Source organism: Mustela erminea, chromosome 6 (assembly GCF_009829155.1).
Source record: "Mustela erminea isolate mMusErm1 chromosome 6, mMusErm1.Pri, whole genome shotgun sequence".
In the NCBI taxonomy this organism is placed as follows: domain Eukaryota; kingdom Metazoa; phylum Chordata; class Mammalia; order Carnivora; family Mustelidae; genus Mustela; species Mustela erminea.
In genome coordinates this window covers 51,800,729-51,818,104 of record NC_045619.1, presented here as the reverse complement: position 1 = coordinate 51,818,104, position 17,376 = coordinate 51,800,729, and the positions used below count along the sequence as shown (strand labels likewise).

The 17,376-nt window shown below is 48.9% G+C and overlaps 1 protein-coding gene across 3 annotated transcripts in view; it reads left to right on the top strand.

Moving 5' to 3' along the window:
• Positions 1–17,376, top strand: part of RASSF3 (Ras association domain family member 3) — a 79,272-nt gene that overhangs the window by 58,234 nt on the left and 3,662 nt on the right. Inside the window, exons 1-5 of one of the 3 annotated variants that reach the window (XM_032347159.1) lie at positions 4,339–4,342; positions 9,614–9,616; positions 10,128–10,235; positions 13,037–13,265; positions 14,948–15,057. In XM_032347159.1, the coding sequence (XP_032203050.1) occupies positions 10,227–10,235; positions 13,037–13,265; positions 14,948–15,057 (348 nt within the window). In that variant the 5' untranslated portion in view covers positions 4,339–4,342; positions 9,614–9,616; positions 10,128–10,226. Of the gene's footprint in view, positions 1–4,338; positions 4,343–9,416; positions 9,480–9,613; positions 9,617–10,127; positions 10,236–13,036; positions 13,266–14,947; positions 15,058–17,376 lie in introns of those variants that run through there. The other 2 variants (XM_032347158.1, XM_032347157.1) reach the window with 2 other exon arrangements.

Sequence of the window (17,376 nt, the reverse complement as noted above, 5' to 3'; positions counted from 1 at the left end):
GACACGGAAGTGAGGGCTCTTGTGGGGAGGACTGCTTTCTGGGTGGGGTGGGCCTTGGGGGGGGGCACACGGTGAGGGGCAGGGTGGTGCGTGCACATGAGCTCTTGGGGGAGAGTTAAGGGTGGCTGAGAGGCAGGGGTGAGGCTGGGAGAATATACAGGCAGTAGACGGCTCCCATGGACCTTTCCCAAGTGTATGTGAAAGAGGCCTAGTGCAGGGCTCCATCCTTATAAGGTTACAGCCCGGTTCTATTTTTGAAGTCCATTAAAAAAAAGTCATCCTAAAACACCCACCTAGACTCCCTTCTGCTTTTTCTTTGTTGTTTAACAAGTAGCCTGGAGACAAAGAGGTGGTTTAAAATTGTCAGGTTCGACAGATGTGGTGTGGGTCTGCTAATATCACTGAATGAATACAGGATCCACTTACTAAGTGAATAATTAATAAAAGAAATATCTGTTCTTATGTAATTTACCCATCTGCTCCTAATTAATAATTTCACACGTACAACATTATTACAGGTCTGTTTTCTTAGTTTCCTGCTGTGTGTTTCAACCTGCGGGTCTTCTCAGATCCTATAGCATTCTAAAGTGCTTTGGGACTCACCAAGGAGGGTGGGAGAGGGAGAGGAGGTGAGCATCCTTTCCATCTGCAGAGCATCCTGGAGGAGCAGCGTTCCCTGGGGCGCTGTGGACTTGCTGGCGCTTTGCCCTCCCCCTTTGCTGGCTGCTTCTCCTACCCTGACATCACACTTAATGCCTCTCTCCCTACAGGGAGGGGTAGAGGGCTATGACAGTCTTTCCTTTTTCTTTGGTGTTGGAAACATGAACAGCAAACATCTTATACAGCAGCATAGGAGCGCCCAAGCTGAAGGTGGGCAACACGAGTCCCTGAACCCCCACCGGGAGGGGAGTAGTGCCCCAGCTCTGTCTGTGTCCCACTGTTTGTAAACATCTTCCCATTGGGTGGGGGAAAGCCCTGGACTGGCCAGGATGAGTCAGCATGCCATGGCCAGTCCCCAAGATAAGCGTGAGTCTCTAGACGTGGCACCCAGCCGACGACCGTCGGCGCTGGTGCCGTGAGAACACAGCAGCAAGCAGCACCCTGGACTTTTAAGGTCAGGACCAGTGGCATGAGGCACCCCAGAAACAAGTGCCTTCAGGAATGGAAATCCGTTTGACTTCAGCGTGTTACTTTACGTTGCTCTTGTGCAGCTTTCCCCAGCTTGTTGTTCATTCACCCTTGCGCACCCTACGAAATCGGTCTAGGTTCCCGTTGTCTGGTTGAGCCCCATGAGCCACACAAAGCCATTTACATTTAAAATATTATTTATTGGGACGCCTGGGTGGCTCAGCTGGTTAAGCGGCTGCCTTCTGCTCAGGTCATGATCCCAGCGTCCTGGGATCGAGTCCCGCATCGGGCTCCTTGCTCAGCCGGGAGCCTGCTTCTCCCTCTGCCTACCACTCTGCCTGCTTGTGCTCACTCTCGCTCCTCTCTCTCTCTCCGACAAATAAATAAATAAAAATCTTAAAAAAAAAAATTTAAAAAAATATTATTTATTTATTTATTTGACAGACAGAGATCACAAGTAGGCAGACAGGCAGAGAGAGAGAGGGGAAAGCAGGCTCCCCACTGAGCAGAGAGCCCTATGTGGGGCTTGATCCCAGGACCCTGGGATCGTGACCTGAGCCGAAGGCAGAGGCTTTAACCCACTGAGCCACCCAGGTGCCCCTTAAACTATTTATAATTAAATAAAAACAAAAATTCAGTTTCGCCTGTAAGTGCTCCCATGCCCACATGGGGCTGGTGACTCTTCCTCCGGACAGCACTGTCTGGAACGCTTCCCTCATGGTAGAAAATGCTGTTGGATGGCGCTGGTGCAGATCAGCAGGCTGGTCCTAATTTGAGAACTTTCTGGGCTCCCTCAGCATCTCTACCTACTTTTGGATCTCTGGGGTTGTGGGACCAGGAGTGAGAACGCCTTACAGGGACAGACTTGAGTGCAGAGTCCCAGCCTGAAAGACCCTCTCTGGGGCCTTAGTTGTGTGTGAGAGCCCTTCCTGCATTCATCACGGGGTTTCCACTGTGTACACTTAAGTGTACACAGCAGAGTTCTTTTCCTGCTAAAATGTAGTTCAGGAGCATCTAACTTGATTCGTGGAGAGTTTCTTTGGAGCCTCCAAACTGCTTGCTCCCTAGCTGCTGGAGAGGACTTTTACATGCAAACCTGCTTTGCTCTGCTGATAGGTCTTTCCCTGATCGTCGGGGAAAGCTCTCAGAGATTTTTCTGTTCTGGTGAGGTCCACAACACTTCATATGCTATCTTTGTTGGAACAGAGCCTGGAAGGAGGACATTTAAAGAGGTCATTATCAAGGCTCGTTACCACTGGAGCTGGCCCTGCCTCCACTCTTGTTTGCAGCAGGGGCTCCAGGCTCCAAGACAGGGCAATACCTGATGTTTTGTTCTGTACCCAGGACAGGCTCGTATCCTCTGGGTCACTCCCTGGGCCTCCCCGTCTTGTTGGTGACACTGTTAGGGGACTGCCTGTTTCCACAACTGCACAATGCGATTCAAAGTTGTAATGCATGAGTTCGGAATCTCGCCTCACTTCAAGGAAGCATCTCTTGGCCCGGTAAATTTACCCCTTCCACCGATAGATACAGGCTGGTTCCCACCCCTGGCCAGGAGTCGGAGCGGTTCCATGTCGGGGGCGGTGGGCCCATGGCAGAGAGCTAATGACTCCCGTTTACTGAGTGACCGTCATCAGGTGCTGTGCCTCCGTTGTCCCCCACTCAGAATCTGTGCCAGTTGTGTGGTTTTAAAAAAAATGACCACTTTTTTTTTTCCTTAAGATTTAAAAAATCTATTTGTCAGAGCGTGAGCAAGCAGGAGTACAGGCAGGCAGAGTGGCAAGCAGAGGCATAGGGAGAAGCAGGCTCCCTGCTGAGCAAGGAGCCCTAATATATGCTACTCCTGTCCCAGGACCCTGGGATCATGACCTGAGCCGAAGGCAGCCGCTTAGCCAACTGAGCCACCCAGATGTCCCCAAATTGTGTTTTTAAAAGGGTCTGTACTTTCATTTTTTAAAGAAAACACACAAGGGAGTGGGCCAGGAGTTGGACAGGCTTGACTAGGCTATCCTCCACGAGAGGGTGGAGAGGACTGTCCCAGCTTGAAGCGCTTGGCACCAAGCCAGGCGCCGGCAGGTACTGCATAGAATTGTTGAATGACGAGTTGTATTACATTTTCGTAGCAGCTCTTTAAAGTACATACTGGTTTGCACATTTTACAGAGATGAGAAAACAGATCCGGGAGGTTAAGTAGCTTGTCTTTGGTCACACAGCTAGGACGTGGCAGAGCTGGGATTCAGACCTAGCGAGCCTTGAGTGTACCTGCAGCGGCGGCCACCTGGTCCCAGGGCTGTGAAGGGGGAGCCCAGCCCCCCTCTCACTCGCACCTGGGAGCCGGTCTTCCTGGGTGCTTTTGTAAGGACCTATTTAGAAACTGTCCCTTCTCCCCTTCCCCCAGGGGATTTACAGGTAACAAAGCCCAGATACAAAAGTGGGTCAGGCCAGGTGGAGACATCCATCAGTGGGGGGATGCATATGCATCCCTGGTTACCAAGGAGTATGGGCCCCGCCCTTTGGGAGCCCCCAATCAAGGTGTGATAGGCTGGTTCAAATGTCTACTAGGGTAAATTGTAACTCAGTTGGTCACCTAGCATCACTGTGGAGTTTCCTGTGTGTGTTACAATCTCATTGGCCACCTGTGCGTGGCCAGGTCCGACCGCATGGCCTTTGCCCTTAAAAGCTAGCCTGTAAAACAGAGAAGGGTCGCCCTCTCTTGTAAGAGGTGCGGCCCCGAACGTTCGGTTAGGTTCTTGATGCTTGGCGTGAAATAAAGCTTTGCTTGACCTTCGCTTTGTATCAGTCTCGCTCCTTTTAATCACGGACCCATTATTGGGGCATAACACTTTATCTTGTTGTTGTTTAATTTAAAATGTGATTATTTTTAACTTAAAATATTAAGTTGAGATAAAATTTTCTGTTAATAGATAGGTTAGCAAGAAGGGCAAAGAAGTTCTCCGTCCCTTGGCCCAGAGAAAGGCTCCCCCCGCCCCGGGCTTGCTGATGAAAACACTAGAGGAGAGGCTAGTGGTTCATCATTTTCACAGAACAGATTCTGGAAGGTTGGAAGACTGAATGAAAAGTGGCTTATAAAAGAGAGGACCTGTGACTGCCCCCGCAGACACACCTGGGCGTGGCCTGGCAGCCTTTGAGCCCAGGAACAATAAGGATACATTCAGACACCTGCAGTAAGGATACATTCAGACACAGGCGCCCCGTGCCTTTCCGGTCCTCGCCAGCGCAGGTCAAGGTTAATGTCTTTACTGTTTCCTCTCTCTTGTGCTTGCCACGCAGGTTTTGAAAACCCCTCCTTATGTTCACCTTTTGCACTCTTTTACCTACTCTGTCCTTTGTGGGTAGCATGTTTTTTTCTCTCTCTCTCTTGTAAGGCCGTCTTCCCAAAGGCATTGCATTCAGAGGAGGGGCAGGAGGATCCTTCCCTATGGGAGAGGAAAGGCGGGGTGGGGGTTCTCTTGTAAAGGGGTAAAAATTTGGAAGCTTTCCAGTTCTAGAGACTTCCCCAGTTATGACACTAAAAGAAACCACTCCGGGCCGAGCTTGTGACTTCTCTGCCTTTCTCCCCGCTTCCGGACTCCTCCCCTCAGACGCTGCGTAGTTGTCATTTCAGAGGCCTTTTCCCTCCCCACCTTGCTCACTCCTCCCTAGCCTGTGCCGGAAGGTAAGCCCCGCCATGGTGGAGGTGTGGCACTCACTGTCCCCATGCTTGCGTGAGAGCCTGGCACACAGCAGAAGCTCAGGAAATACTTGCTCAGAGAGCAGCCCTTGGTCCGTGGCCATGAGGTGTGCAAGTGCTAGGTCAGTCGACTTCACATAAGAGAGGAGATCTTAAAAGTTCTCCTCCTCCAAAAAAATTATAATTATGTGAGGTTGATGAAGTTCTAGAACCTAGGTGAGGTTCGGTGGACTGAGGTCCGGAGCTGATGACCAAGAAAGAATTCTTGAGACATCTTTGATGCAAAATGGTGGTTTATTAAAAGCACGGGGAGGACCCGTGGGCAGGAAGAGCTGCTGCCCAGGGCTGTGAGGGATGGCAGGTTATGTACCCTGCGGTTGGGGGAAGGTGAGGAAAAGGGAGGTTTCAACGGAGTTTTCATATACTAAAGAGGGCCTACAAGGATACTGGAGGCCTTGAGGCTGGATCAGTGTTGTCTTTAGGCCAGCCATTAACATCAAGATAGTTGGGAGATTCTTGGTGGGATATCACAGTCCTGCTATCAGTTGTCTGATAGCCAGGGGAGACTCCAGTTTTTCAGGATTGTGATCTCTGCAATTAATTAACTATTTATGGCGGTCAGGGGTGCCTGAGGAATGCCACACAACATTACCAAGGGGAGCGGATGGAGAGGGGGTGCAAGGTACCAGCTTTTGCTTTGTCTTCAGCCAGCCTCCTGCTCCCTCATCAAGGTGATTGATGAGCTCTTTTAACTTGTGGGTGCTGTTTCGCAGTATATATGTGTGTCAGATCCCTTTGCAGTGCACCTGAAACAAAGTGTTGTTTTTCAGTTGTATCTCAATATTAAAAAATCAGGGTCCCAGCCTTTTAGGTATTAGTTCCTTCTGTGGGATCTATGTTCCAGTTGATCTTTTAATAACAGGGTGTTCCGCCTTGAAAGGATCTTGGAGGTCCTTGGGGCCCTCTCCTTTCTGAACTGCTCCTATGGTTTCCTTAGGTTTTAATCTCTGAGAAGGAAGGATGGTTGTCACACAAGTATGTCTCGGTTATGCCTGTGTAAGTGATCCAGGGGGGCTTTCTCTTTCCAGACCAGCTAGCTCCTTTGACTTCCTCAAGCTTCTGGGAATGCTGACGTGAGGAGGCCTAGGGGTGATTGGTGCTTAGCTAAGCATCTGCAGTGAAGAACTCCCTGGGGGCGCCCGGCTGGCTCAGTCTGTAGAGAGTTGGAGCCCTGGGCTGGGTGCAGAAATTGCTTAAAAATAAATTTTTTAAAAAAAAAGATGTTATTTATTTATTTGACAGACAGAGATCACAAGTAGGCAGAGAGGCAGGCAGAGAGAGAGAGAGAGAGGAGGAAGCAGGCTCCCTGCTAAGCAGAGAGCCCAATGCGGGGCTCGATCCCAGGACTCCGGGATCATGACCTGAGCCGAAGGTAGAGGCTTTAACCCACTGAGCCACCCAGGTGCCCAAAAATAAATTCTTAAAGAAAGAAAGAAAAAAAAAGGGAACTCACTAAATTGACTTGACCCTGCCTCTTTGCTCTTAATCATTCTCTCTCCTTTTCGTTCTTCGGCTTCTCCTGTGTCTTAACTTAGGCACTAAGCCCCTGTGGTGGGCATATGCTGCAGTATTGGTACGTTAGCTATTTTGTTCATTTTTAAAAAGTAACTGGTTTATTTTAGAGAGAGAGTAGGGTGCGAGGGAGGAGCAGAGGGAGAGAGTATCACAGGCAGGCTCCATGCTAAGTGACCCTGAGGCTCACGACCCTGAGATCCTGACCTGAGACCCTGGGACCCTGAGACCCTGACCTGAGCTGTAATCAGGAGTCGGATGCTTAACTGACTCAGCCACCCAGGCGCCCCTCTTTACTTTGGGGGTACTTCCACCACCAAGATTTTATTTGTTTATTTTGACAGAGAAGGAACACAAGCAGGGGGAGTGGGAGAGGAAGAAGCAGGCTTCTGGCTGAGCAGGGAGCCCGATGCGGGGCTCGATGCCAAGACCCTGGGATCATGACCTGAGCCAAAGGCAGACGCCTAATGACTGAGCCACCCAGGCGCCCCCACCTCCCATGGTGGGGGGGGGGTACTTAAAATTTTTTTTTTTTTAAAAGATACTTATTTGACAAAGAGACCGTGACAGAGGGACTTCAAGCAGGGGGAGTGGGAAAGGGAGAGGCAGGTTTCCTGCCAAGCAGGGAGCCTAATGTGGGACTCGACCCCAGGACCTTGGGATCATGACCTGAGCCAGAGGCAGCAGCTTAACCGACTGAGCCACCCAGGTGCCCCTGGGTACATTTTTTTTTTTTTAAAGATTTTTTCTTTATTTATCTGACAGAGATCACAAGTAGGCAGAGAGGCAGGCAGAGAGAGAGGAGGAATCAGGCTCCTTGCAGAGCAGAGAGCCCGATGTGGGGCTCGATCCCAGGACCCTGGGATCATGACCCGAGCCGAAGGCAGAGGCTTAACCCACTGAGCCACCCAGGTGCCCCCCCCCGGGTACATTTTTAATGGTGGGCCTTTGATTGCCTTGATTCCTAAGTGGAACCATCTTGCTCCGTAGGTCACACTGTTGAGAGCAGCAGCAGATCTTTGCAAAATTGCCATGTTAGGCCAGGAAGCACTTTTGAGATGAAGATGATTCACACTGCTGGTCTCTTTTATTTGCTCGGAAGTAGACGTGGGCCATTGAGCTGAGGGCACGGGATTAGTGGGCGACAGACTCTGGGTCAGAGCCCTGGGCATGCTGGATTTGGGCTTCTTTGTCACGGTGCTCTCATGCCCTGCTGGTGCCACATCTCACATTTGTGAAGTGGAGACCTCTTACTGGCCACTTCTTAGTATTTGCTGGGGAGAGCCTTGGGCAATCTACTGAAAAAGGAATGTGGGAACAAAGCCTCATTATCTTTTTCAGCTGTGGCCTGTGACCAGTGAATTGTGGATCGGAAAGAGCCGGGTAGTCAGGTGCAATGTATGTTTTGAATTTCCTTAGATATAGTCACCGAAGCTTCTGAAAAGTGACTTTAATCTACAGCTTTTTTTTCTTTCCCCTTTCCTAACCAGTGACACCAAATAAAGGATTGCTTTGGGGTTCTATGTTGGCAGACAGAAGGCTCCCCAAGGGACTTTGAGGCCCCCTCCTCCTGGGGAGATAGGGTGCTCTCTCTGTTTCTCCAGCAGTACCGACACCGACCCATCTGACTTCAGGGCGCTGCTAAACTTGGGAAGTTACTGACCTACTTTATAGTCAGCGTACCCCTATGTTCAGGCTCTGAATTAAAAAAAACTTGACACCTGAATGGATCAAGAGCCATTTTATGTTGGTTTTTTGTTTTGTTCTGTTTTGTTTTTGCAGAGTTTATTTATTAGAGAGAGAGAGAGAGAGAGCGCGTGCGCATGCGTGCGAGCACATGTGCACGCGCATGCAGGGGGAGGGGCAGAGGGAGAGGGACACGCAGACTTGCTCTAGGTGAGAAGCTCCATTCACAGCCCCGAGATCATGACTTCAGGTGAAATCAGGAGTTGGACAACTGACTGATGGAGCCACCCAGGCACTTCTGCAGTCCTTTCACGTTCTTTATTAGTGTTCCTGCCAGTTCTTTGGTTGCCACTCTCTGTGGCTTCGTAACACTAGCTCCCCATAAGAAAAGATGGCAACAGAGACAGGCTTGGGTAGCCTCTGGTAAAAAGGTAGACACCTCTTCAGAAGTTTTGTAGTGGAGGATAAATCAGTCCATATTTAGCTGCTCTTCTCTTTTTGACTTGAAGCTAGTTAGGACCCTTCATCCTTTTGAGTTACTACTCAGGGTTGAATGTGATCATGGTAGCCTTTGACTCAGGCAGGGACAGTGGGAACCTGTTTGTGTTAGTGGAAACAACACAGAGGACCCGATTAAAATTGAGTTTGGTCTGTTAACTAGTTGGGTCATCCCCAGATGAGTGTGTCACACAACTCCCACCCCAAGAGATCTCAGAAACTAGAGTTACTGAAGGTTGGTAGGCTTTGGGAGGGAGTCTCGCCACCACGGAACAGCTGAGTTTCTGCTGGCAGGTGAATTTGCTTAGAACTTGATCTCCTTTGGAAACTGGAATAATGTCTACTTGGTTAGGTTGTTGGGAGAGTGAAATGCAACACGAGGCAGGCGTCTTGGATAGTTGACTTCACGGGGTCCCTGCACACTGAGGTTTGGGCGCCTGTGACTGCATTTTTTTTTTTAAAGACTTTATTTATTTATTTGACAGAGAGAGATCACAGGTAGACAGAGAGGCAGGCAGAGAGAGAGAGGGAAGCAGGCTCCCCGCTGAGCAGAGAGCCCAATGCGGGACTCGATCCCAGGACCCTGAGATCATGACCTGAGCCGAAGGCAGCGGCTTAACCCACTGAGCCACCCAGGCGCCCCTGCATTTTTTTTTTAAAGATTTTATTTATTTGACAGAGATCACAAGTAGGCGGGGAAGCAGGCTCCCTGCTGAGCAGAGAGCCTGATGCGGGGCTTGATTGCAGGACCCTGGGATCACGACCTGAGCCAAAGGCAGAGGCTTTAACCCACTGAGCCACCCAGGCAGCCCCCTATGACTGCATATTATAGAAGGACGTTGCATACTATCCTGTGATGGTTGAGCTCTTTTTAGACAGCAAACCATTGGGGAATCCTTCAGTGGTAAGAGGGTTCAGCTATGTCGTTGCAACCACAGTGTGGAAGGTCAGAGCTGGGGTGAGACTGTAGGGGTTGGGAGTGGTGAGAGTGATAGGGGAGATCTGGCTACTTGTATCTTGACATGAGGATTTGTTCAGAAGGTAAGTTGCCCTCTGGTAGTTGTGTCTGATTGGGTCATTGGTGAGTGCCAGCTAACATCACTACCTTTTTGCTTATAAATATGGTGAAGCTATAAAGACCATAAGGTTCATAGAACATGTTAAAGGGAAGCTTTTGGTGTGTGTCTGTGGATACTGTTTAAAATGGAAATGACCAGTCTTGCACGTACTCCTAGAGAATGGTGTTTGTGCAGAAGGGAAATTTAAAAAGGACAGCTGTACAAAATAGTATTACGTGTTCCTTTTAGCTGCTGATAGATTAGTTTTATTCCATATAGCCCTCAGGAAGACTTGGTCTGAAGGAATGAAAGCCATGTTTGGTGGATGACCCGGGGATTTGACAGTGAGAGGGTGTGTGTATGCCTCGGTGCCAGTGTGTATGTTTCAAGGTGAAGTGCTCCAGAGTTCTTGTGTGGAATGCGAAAAGAATCCTGGCTTATCTGCATTTTTCTTTGTGCTTGTTCATGTGTAACATGGTTTGTTTTCCTTCTAGGATGTGGAGAAAGAGAAGGAAACCCACAATTACCTCAGCAAAGAGGAAATCAAAGAGAAAGTCCATAAATACAACCTGGCTGTCACAGACAAGTTGAAGATGACTTTGGTAAGCACCTACACCTGGCAAAAGACAGATACAAACTGTTGGTCTTCCCATCCATGTGTCTTAAAGTCTCTCAGTAGCACTTGAAGCCATTAAATGGTCAGGGTACGCCAGACGATGAAGTGGAGTACTTCTGCAGCTTTCAGATGAAAGTTCTATTTTGAAGTAGCTTTATCGCACCCATCAGTTAATACTTTAAAGTTTCGTGACCTGGGGCACCTGGGTGGCTCAGTGGGTTAAGCCTCTGCCTTTGGCTCAGGTCGAGATTCCAGGTTCCTGGGATGGAGTCCTGCCTCAGGCTCTGCTCAGCAGGGGGTCTGGCCCCCCCCTCCCCCTCTGCCTACTTGTGATCTCTCTCTTCTCTCTCTCTCTGTCAAATAAATAAAATCTTTAAAAAAAAAAATTTGTGACCCCGGAAAGATTTTTAGCATCGAGGACTGCCATCACCTCTTTAACATACAGGTGGTACCTCAAATTGTGATAAGGCTTACGTCTGTTTTCTCTTGTGCAAATAAGTCGGGAAATGTCGGGAAAAGGATTTCATGCTGGTGGGTTAGAATAGAATGGAGCCAGGATTCCTTCCGGCTGGTTGCCTCGGAAGGTGGGCAGATGTAGTATTCAGCTTCCTGCACGTTGTTTGGGTCTCCTCTGCATTGTTCGGGGCTCCTGCTCTGCGGAACTGAACACTGAACTCAGTGGGGAGCTGGTGGAGGCGGGAGAAGGCATGGGGCGTAGTGGCAGGGGAGAAGAGCCAGAGCAGAGCCAGAGTATTCATTTGCCTCAGACAGGACCGGCGTCTCTGCTTGTCCTCACGTTTGGTGACTTTCCTGGAGGCACCTGCCATCCTGTGGTGCCCGTTTCCAGGGCCCTTGGACTTCTGCCTCTCGGGCTGTTGGCTGTGAACTGACAGTTCAGCCAAGGACAGAGTGACTGGCTTAGAGCAGGTCCTGCTGAAGTCTGTGACCTTTGGGGGAGGAGTGCTACACGTAAACCCTTGTGATAAAGGATTCCTCCCCAGTGGGACGCCTTGAAGAGGAGGAAACGGGACACATGCTCTCGACTTTCTTCTTCATTACTCCCAACGGTGATGCTTGTCTGTTTCCAAACGCGCTTTTCATCAAAGGAGAAATACTGCACTCAACCATCGGCTCCCCCCCCCCCCCCCGCCCCAGAGATGACGTTGCAAAAATAGAAATTTGAAGTGTTGTGGAATACTTTCTACAAGAATGAACAATTGAGGGGCACCTGGGTGGCTCAGTGGGTTAAGCCGCTGCCTTCGGCTCAGGTCATCATCTCAGGGTCCTGGGATCGAGTCCCGCATCAGGCTCTCTGCTCAGCAGGGAGCCTGCTTCCTCCTCTCTCTCTGCCTGCCTCTCTGCCTGCTTGTGATCTCTCTCTGTCAAATAAATAAAATTTAAAAAAAAAAAAAAAGAATGAACAATTGAATTAGTATGGTAAATTGATCTTGTGGAAACGAAGAAAAGCAGTGGACCAAAAAGGGGGGTTTTTAAAAACGTTTTAACTGTCTGATTTCTTCACTTTTTAAAAAAATTTTTTAAAGATTTTTATTTGATAGAGACACATCGAGAGAGGGAACACAAGCAGGGTGAGTGGGAGAGGGAGAAGCAGGCTTCCCGCAGAGCAGGGAGCCGGATGCTGGGCTTGATCCCAGGACCCTGGTTTCATGACCTGAGCTAAAGGCAGATGCTTAAAAGCCACCCAGCGCCCCTAACTGTCTCATTTCTATGTAACACCTGAGGCTTTGTTTTACTAAAACACTAAAATACGTTTTTTTCCTGGATGTAAAAAGAAAAAGTGAAGAGCAGATGATTATTAACTGTTTTTGGTGACTAAGAAATAGTAGGTATACCATCAGCGAAGACAAGTGCTGAACTCAGCAAGTTGTGTATTTTAAATACGCGCAGGTTCCCCCCACCCATGAAAAGCGTATCTCAGTAAAATGGGTAAAAAAGTATATAGAAGGAGATACTAAGTTAAGACACGTTAAGACAAAAAAGACAAGTGCTTATAATATCTGTAGTTTGCATAGTAGCTGCTTGAGGCCGCCAAGATGCATCCCCCACGCCCTGCGCGATGTGGGGTATGCTGTGTCCAAACATTTTGGCGAAATTGATCATCTAGGACACGGGGTGATAGGCACTAGGAATGAGGTAGCTTGTTTGGGTTCTGTTCCCTCGGTTTTGGGTGTTTCCAAGTGACACACAGAACCTCTCCCCTTCCCTCCCTCCCTCCGTCCCTCCCTGATTTTATTTATTTGAGAGGGAGCATACATGTGCATGCGTCGGGGAGGGGAGCCCATGCAGGGACTCCATCCCAGGTGCCTAAGATCACAATCTGAGCCAAAAGCAGACGGTTAATGGCCTGAGCCAGCCAGGCGCCCCACGACCTTCCTTTTCTGTGTAATAGCTGGTTACCAGCTGCAGAAGTTTCCTTCCAGCCAGTTGGCCCCGACCCGTCTGCCACACACCAGTGTGTTTTGGGATTTGGCTGGCCTCTGCTTCGGTGGACTGTAACCTCTCCAGTGGGCCCTGACCTTTCACATGTGGTTTTGGAAGCGTCCCTCCCGGACCGCTGTCCCCACAGCACGAGGAGGCTTCTATTGCCACATCTGCCCTACAGACCCCATCTCTGGAAGCACTTTGCCAGGGTAGTGTTAACCTCCCTCTGAGGTCCTTCCCTTCGGGGCGATCTTTACTGAAGCTGTGCCACAGAGCAGTAAAAGCACAGAACCAGACAAAGAGTATCTTGCCTTTCATCTAACTGTGCGTTTCTTCCTGCTTCAGAATTCAAATGGGATTTACACTGGCTTCATTAAAGTCCAGATGGAGCTCTGCAGACCCCCTCAGACTTCTGGAAAACTCGCTCCCGGTAGCAATGGCTGTATGAACACGCTTCACATCAGCAGCATGAACACCGTCGGGGAAGTGATCGAGGCCCTGCTCAAGAAGTTTCTTGTGACCGAGAGCCCTGCCAAGTTTGCACTTTATAAGCGTTGTCATAGGGAAGACCAAGGTATGTTGCCAGGCCTCAGATGAAAATGATGTCTGCTTTTATGTCTTTGTCATCCTGAGCAGCAGGAATGCTGCTGGGTGTATGTATGTCAGAGCCCAGGGACAGGTTCTGGGAGCCATGGTGATCCTGGCTTAACCCTTTTCCCATTTCCTGGCTTTCCATATTCCTCAGTTGGACACTTGTGGGTCTGAGGAGTTTCAAGGCATCCACATGTGATGGGCATTTGTGGAGGATTTTGTGATGTGTGCACCAGGGGATGGCTTTGAGTTTTTTTGTAAGCCTTAATTTTAATGCTCTTCAGGATGAAAAAGAATGCTTTTGTGCTTGAAGGTTTCATTAGCACATTCCATGTTTGATATGCCTCTGAACAGGGGTGGTCTGGGGGACTTGCCTCCTTGGAGACTTGGAGGATGGGCAGGCGCGTGTGTTACTGCACATTTGCAGACTTCCTGATGTGCATGGCATCATCCCGGGTTCTTCTGTTTCCTGAGCTCACCTCGCTAGCCGTAACCCGGGGGTGGCACCCAGCCCCCCAGAGGCACATACAGTGGATAAATAACATTCTCCTCTGGGGTCTGCCTGTCTGAACTTCATGCCCACATGCAGCGAGTCGGAAGAGGATAGTAAGGAACTCTGTGAAACTGAACATGGTAGTTCAGTGCTCGAGCAGAAACTGATCACCAGCGGTGAATAACCATGATACTGGAAGTCATCAAGTGCTTGTTTGGAAATGCTTAAGATGTGTGGGCAGTCCAGCTACTTAACCTCTGCTTTTTTGGGGTAGAGCCTCCAGCAGCAATGGAGGAAATTAGACTAACTTGATGTGCTAGGCATAGCCTAGTTGCTGAGTGTGCATACTTCTCTTTGACCCCAAACCATGGGCTGGGCCCTGCAGAATACCAAGAGGACCCTAGGCCAAGGTTCCTACTCTCAGGAGGCCCCAAACTTGAAGCATGGGCATTTACATCTCCAGGGAAATAAGTACCTGTGATGTGGCCATATCCAGAAGTGCCAGGATACCATAGAGGAGCTCAGATGGGCTATCCGGCAAGCTTCGTTGCCTGCCCGCTGGACTTGAGCCGCATGGCCAGACAGTAATAGCATCCTGTTGAAATATTATCCTCATGGCTGGCAGAGTCTTTCAGCACTGCAGGCAGTGCTAGTACCCTGTGTGTGTCTCTGTGTGTGTCCCCATGTGTTGCAAGAGACACATGCCTGCAGCCAGCAGAGCCCGCGTTCTGACGGCTTGGTTGGTTTGCAGCGGCTCATAATTCTAAATTAATGTATAGAGAGATTCACTCTGACTTTGTTTTCTTCGATGGTATGTTTTTACTGTTTCTTAAAGGGGCTGCAGATCCTTTTGTAAGTGTATTATCTTGCTTTCTAAAAGGGGGAGCAGAATAAATGACAGGCCCATCCTTGGACTAATACCCATTAAAATTCATTCCTGAGGATTATTCCCTTTGTAATCGAGGCACAGTGCGTATTGTGCAGCTAGAACGGAACTAGCGTAGATTTCATTCCACCGCCGGCTGTTCACAGCGATAGGAGAGGAGGGCGGTGACTGGGTGGCTGGGTCATGGGCTGTGTTGCCTTGATCGGGAGGAGGGGCTGGAAAGCCAGGCGGATGGTCTGGGGAAAGACGGGATCCTGTGTAACCGGCTGCCTGTTTGCTTCTGCAGTCTACGCCTGTAAGCTTTCGGACCGGGAGCATCCGCTCTACCTGCGTTTGGTGGCTGGGCCCAGAACAGACACGCTGAGTTTTGTTCTTCGTGAACATGAAATTGGAGAGGTAAGTGATTGTTCATTCTTGCTTTCCACTGTAGAGAGCAGCTGGCCCTGGTTTACTGCTTGAGTCTAGTGACTCTATTTCCTCGGGGGTGGGGAGGGTTGGGCAGGAGGAGAGAGAATGCACGCAGGCGGGCATCTGTCTAGCTGCCTCTCTGTGTCTCTTGGGACGGGGAGAGGAGTCTGGAGGACAGCTTTCTGTGTGTTTCTGAAATGTCAGAAATGAACCCAAGGTTAGCCTACAATAGAATTTTTTTTTTTTAAACAATATCTGTTCTCTTGGTTTATAATTCTCAGAGGTGGGAAAAGAGCAAGTAAGAAATCTTTTTCCCACCCGAGGATCCCATTTCACTTCTTCTACCTCCAGATTACCCTAATGCAGCTAAACTGTGAAAGTTGATACTCTCCATATGTTTGCTACAAACCTCTCCAGGCTCATTCGTTTAAAGAGAAATAGAAGGAAATGGAATTTAAAAAAAAAAAAAAAGGAAATGCAGGAGTTTGTCTACCACGAGAGACATAAAACTTTGTAGAATCTTTTTTTTTCTTCTTGCCACAGTGATTTAGAAATTATGTTTGTATATGCATCATTTGTCATTTTGTCTCCAGGGAGGATTGAATTTAGGCCAGTTCAGTTGAAAAAAGCACTTTATATGGTCCAGCCACCAACTTTAAAAGGACACTTGAGTAAATTCCTGGGTCTTGGGGCAAGCCATGGGTCTCCGTCTTCTGCCTGAACAAGAAATGGCATGAATTGTCCATGTAGAACATTGTGTGATGCAGTGAGAATAGTTTCCAGGTTTAAAGTTAGGAAGCCAGGGGGTGCCTGGGTGGCTTGGTGGGTTAAAGCCTCTACCTTCAGCTCAGGTCATGATCCCAGGGTCCTGGGATGGAGCCCGGAATTGGGCTCTCTGCTCAGCGGGGAGCCTGCTGCTTCCTCCTCTCTGCCTGCTTGTGATCTCCGTCTGTCAAATAAATAAATAAAATCTTAAAAAAAAACAAAAAAACAACAAAGTTAGGAAGCCAGGAGTCCACTTCCTACCGGTCCTCTTGTGAGTTTAGGAGCATGACGTTAGGAGAATCTTCCAGTCTTCAGCCCTCAGTTTTGAAATCTGTGAAATGGGGCTAAAGACTTTTAAAGGTGGTTTTGAGTTACAAATTAAAAATACATGTAAACATGCCGTGTAAATTATGTATCTGTAAGTTGGAGCTTGATCTGGGGAGTTTTAGGAAGATAGTGCTTTTTTTTTTTTTTTTTTAAAGATTTTATTTATTTATTCGACAGAGATCACAAGTAGGCAGAGACGCAAGCAGAGAGAGAGGAGGAAGCAGGCTCCCCGCTGAGCAGAGAGTCCAATGCGGGGCTTGATCCCAGGACCCTGAGATCATGACCTGAGCTGAAGGCAGAGGCTTTAACCCACTGAGCCATCCAGGCACCCCGACAGTGCTGTTTTAATTAACAGAATATTCTATTGTAGAAAGTTTGTTCTCCTACTCCATGTTTCTTACTTTCTTTAATAACCAGGTCAGAATTCTCCAGACAGCCTTCTACCATTATGCCTACTTGGTGGTTTTATTCCATTTGTTCCATCTGTTTTACTTGTATTAGGTTATCTCTGGTCCTTTTCCCTCCCCACACCCCTGGGAGTTCCTGTCAGATATTGTTCCTGGGGCCCCTGGGTGATTTAGTCCCTTGAGCTTCCGACTCTCGATTTTGGCCCCCATCATGGTTTCCTGGTAGTGAGATTGAGCCTGGGAGCATTGGATGGGCTCAGTGCTCCGCACTCAGCGAGAGTCTGCTTGGGATTCTCCCCCTCTGCCCTGTCCCCTGCTTGTGTGCACGTGCTCTCTCTCTCTCTAATTAATAAATAAATAAACCTTTAGTGGAAAAATTGTTCTGCCTAAAGCCATGATTCTCAGCCTAGGACCCAGGGCCCCCTTTTGGAAGGTGTTTTGTTTGGAAAATAAATTTAAAAAACCCCTTCTGGTGATGCCAAGTATCTTTCTTGACCTTTACTGATGAATTAAAAATTTTTTCTTAAAGTGCCTGCTAGGGGCGCCTGGGTGGCTCAGAGGTTTAAAGCCTCTGCCTTCAGCTCAGGTCATGATCCCAGAGTCCTGGGATCGAGCCCCGCATTGGGCTCTCTGCTTCTCGGGGAGCCTGCTTCCTCCTCTCCCTCTGCCTGCCTCTCTGCCTACTTGTGATCTCTGTCTGTCAAATAGATGAAATCTTTAAAAAAAAAAAAAAAAAAAAAGTGCCTGCTAGGTGCGGGGTGCTTTTGGGGAAGCAACTCAGAGTCTCCAGGGCAAGTGGCAAAGCCCA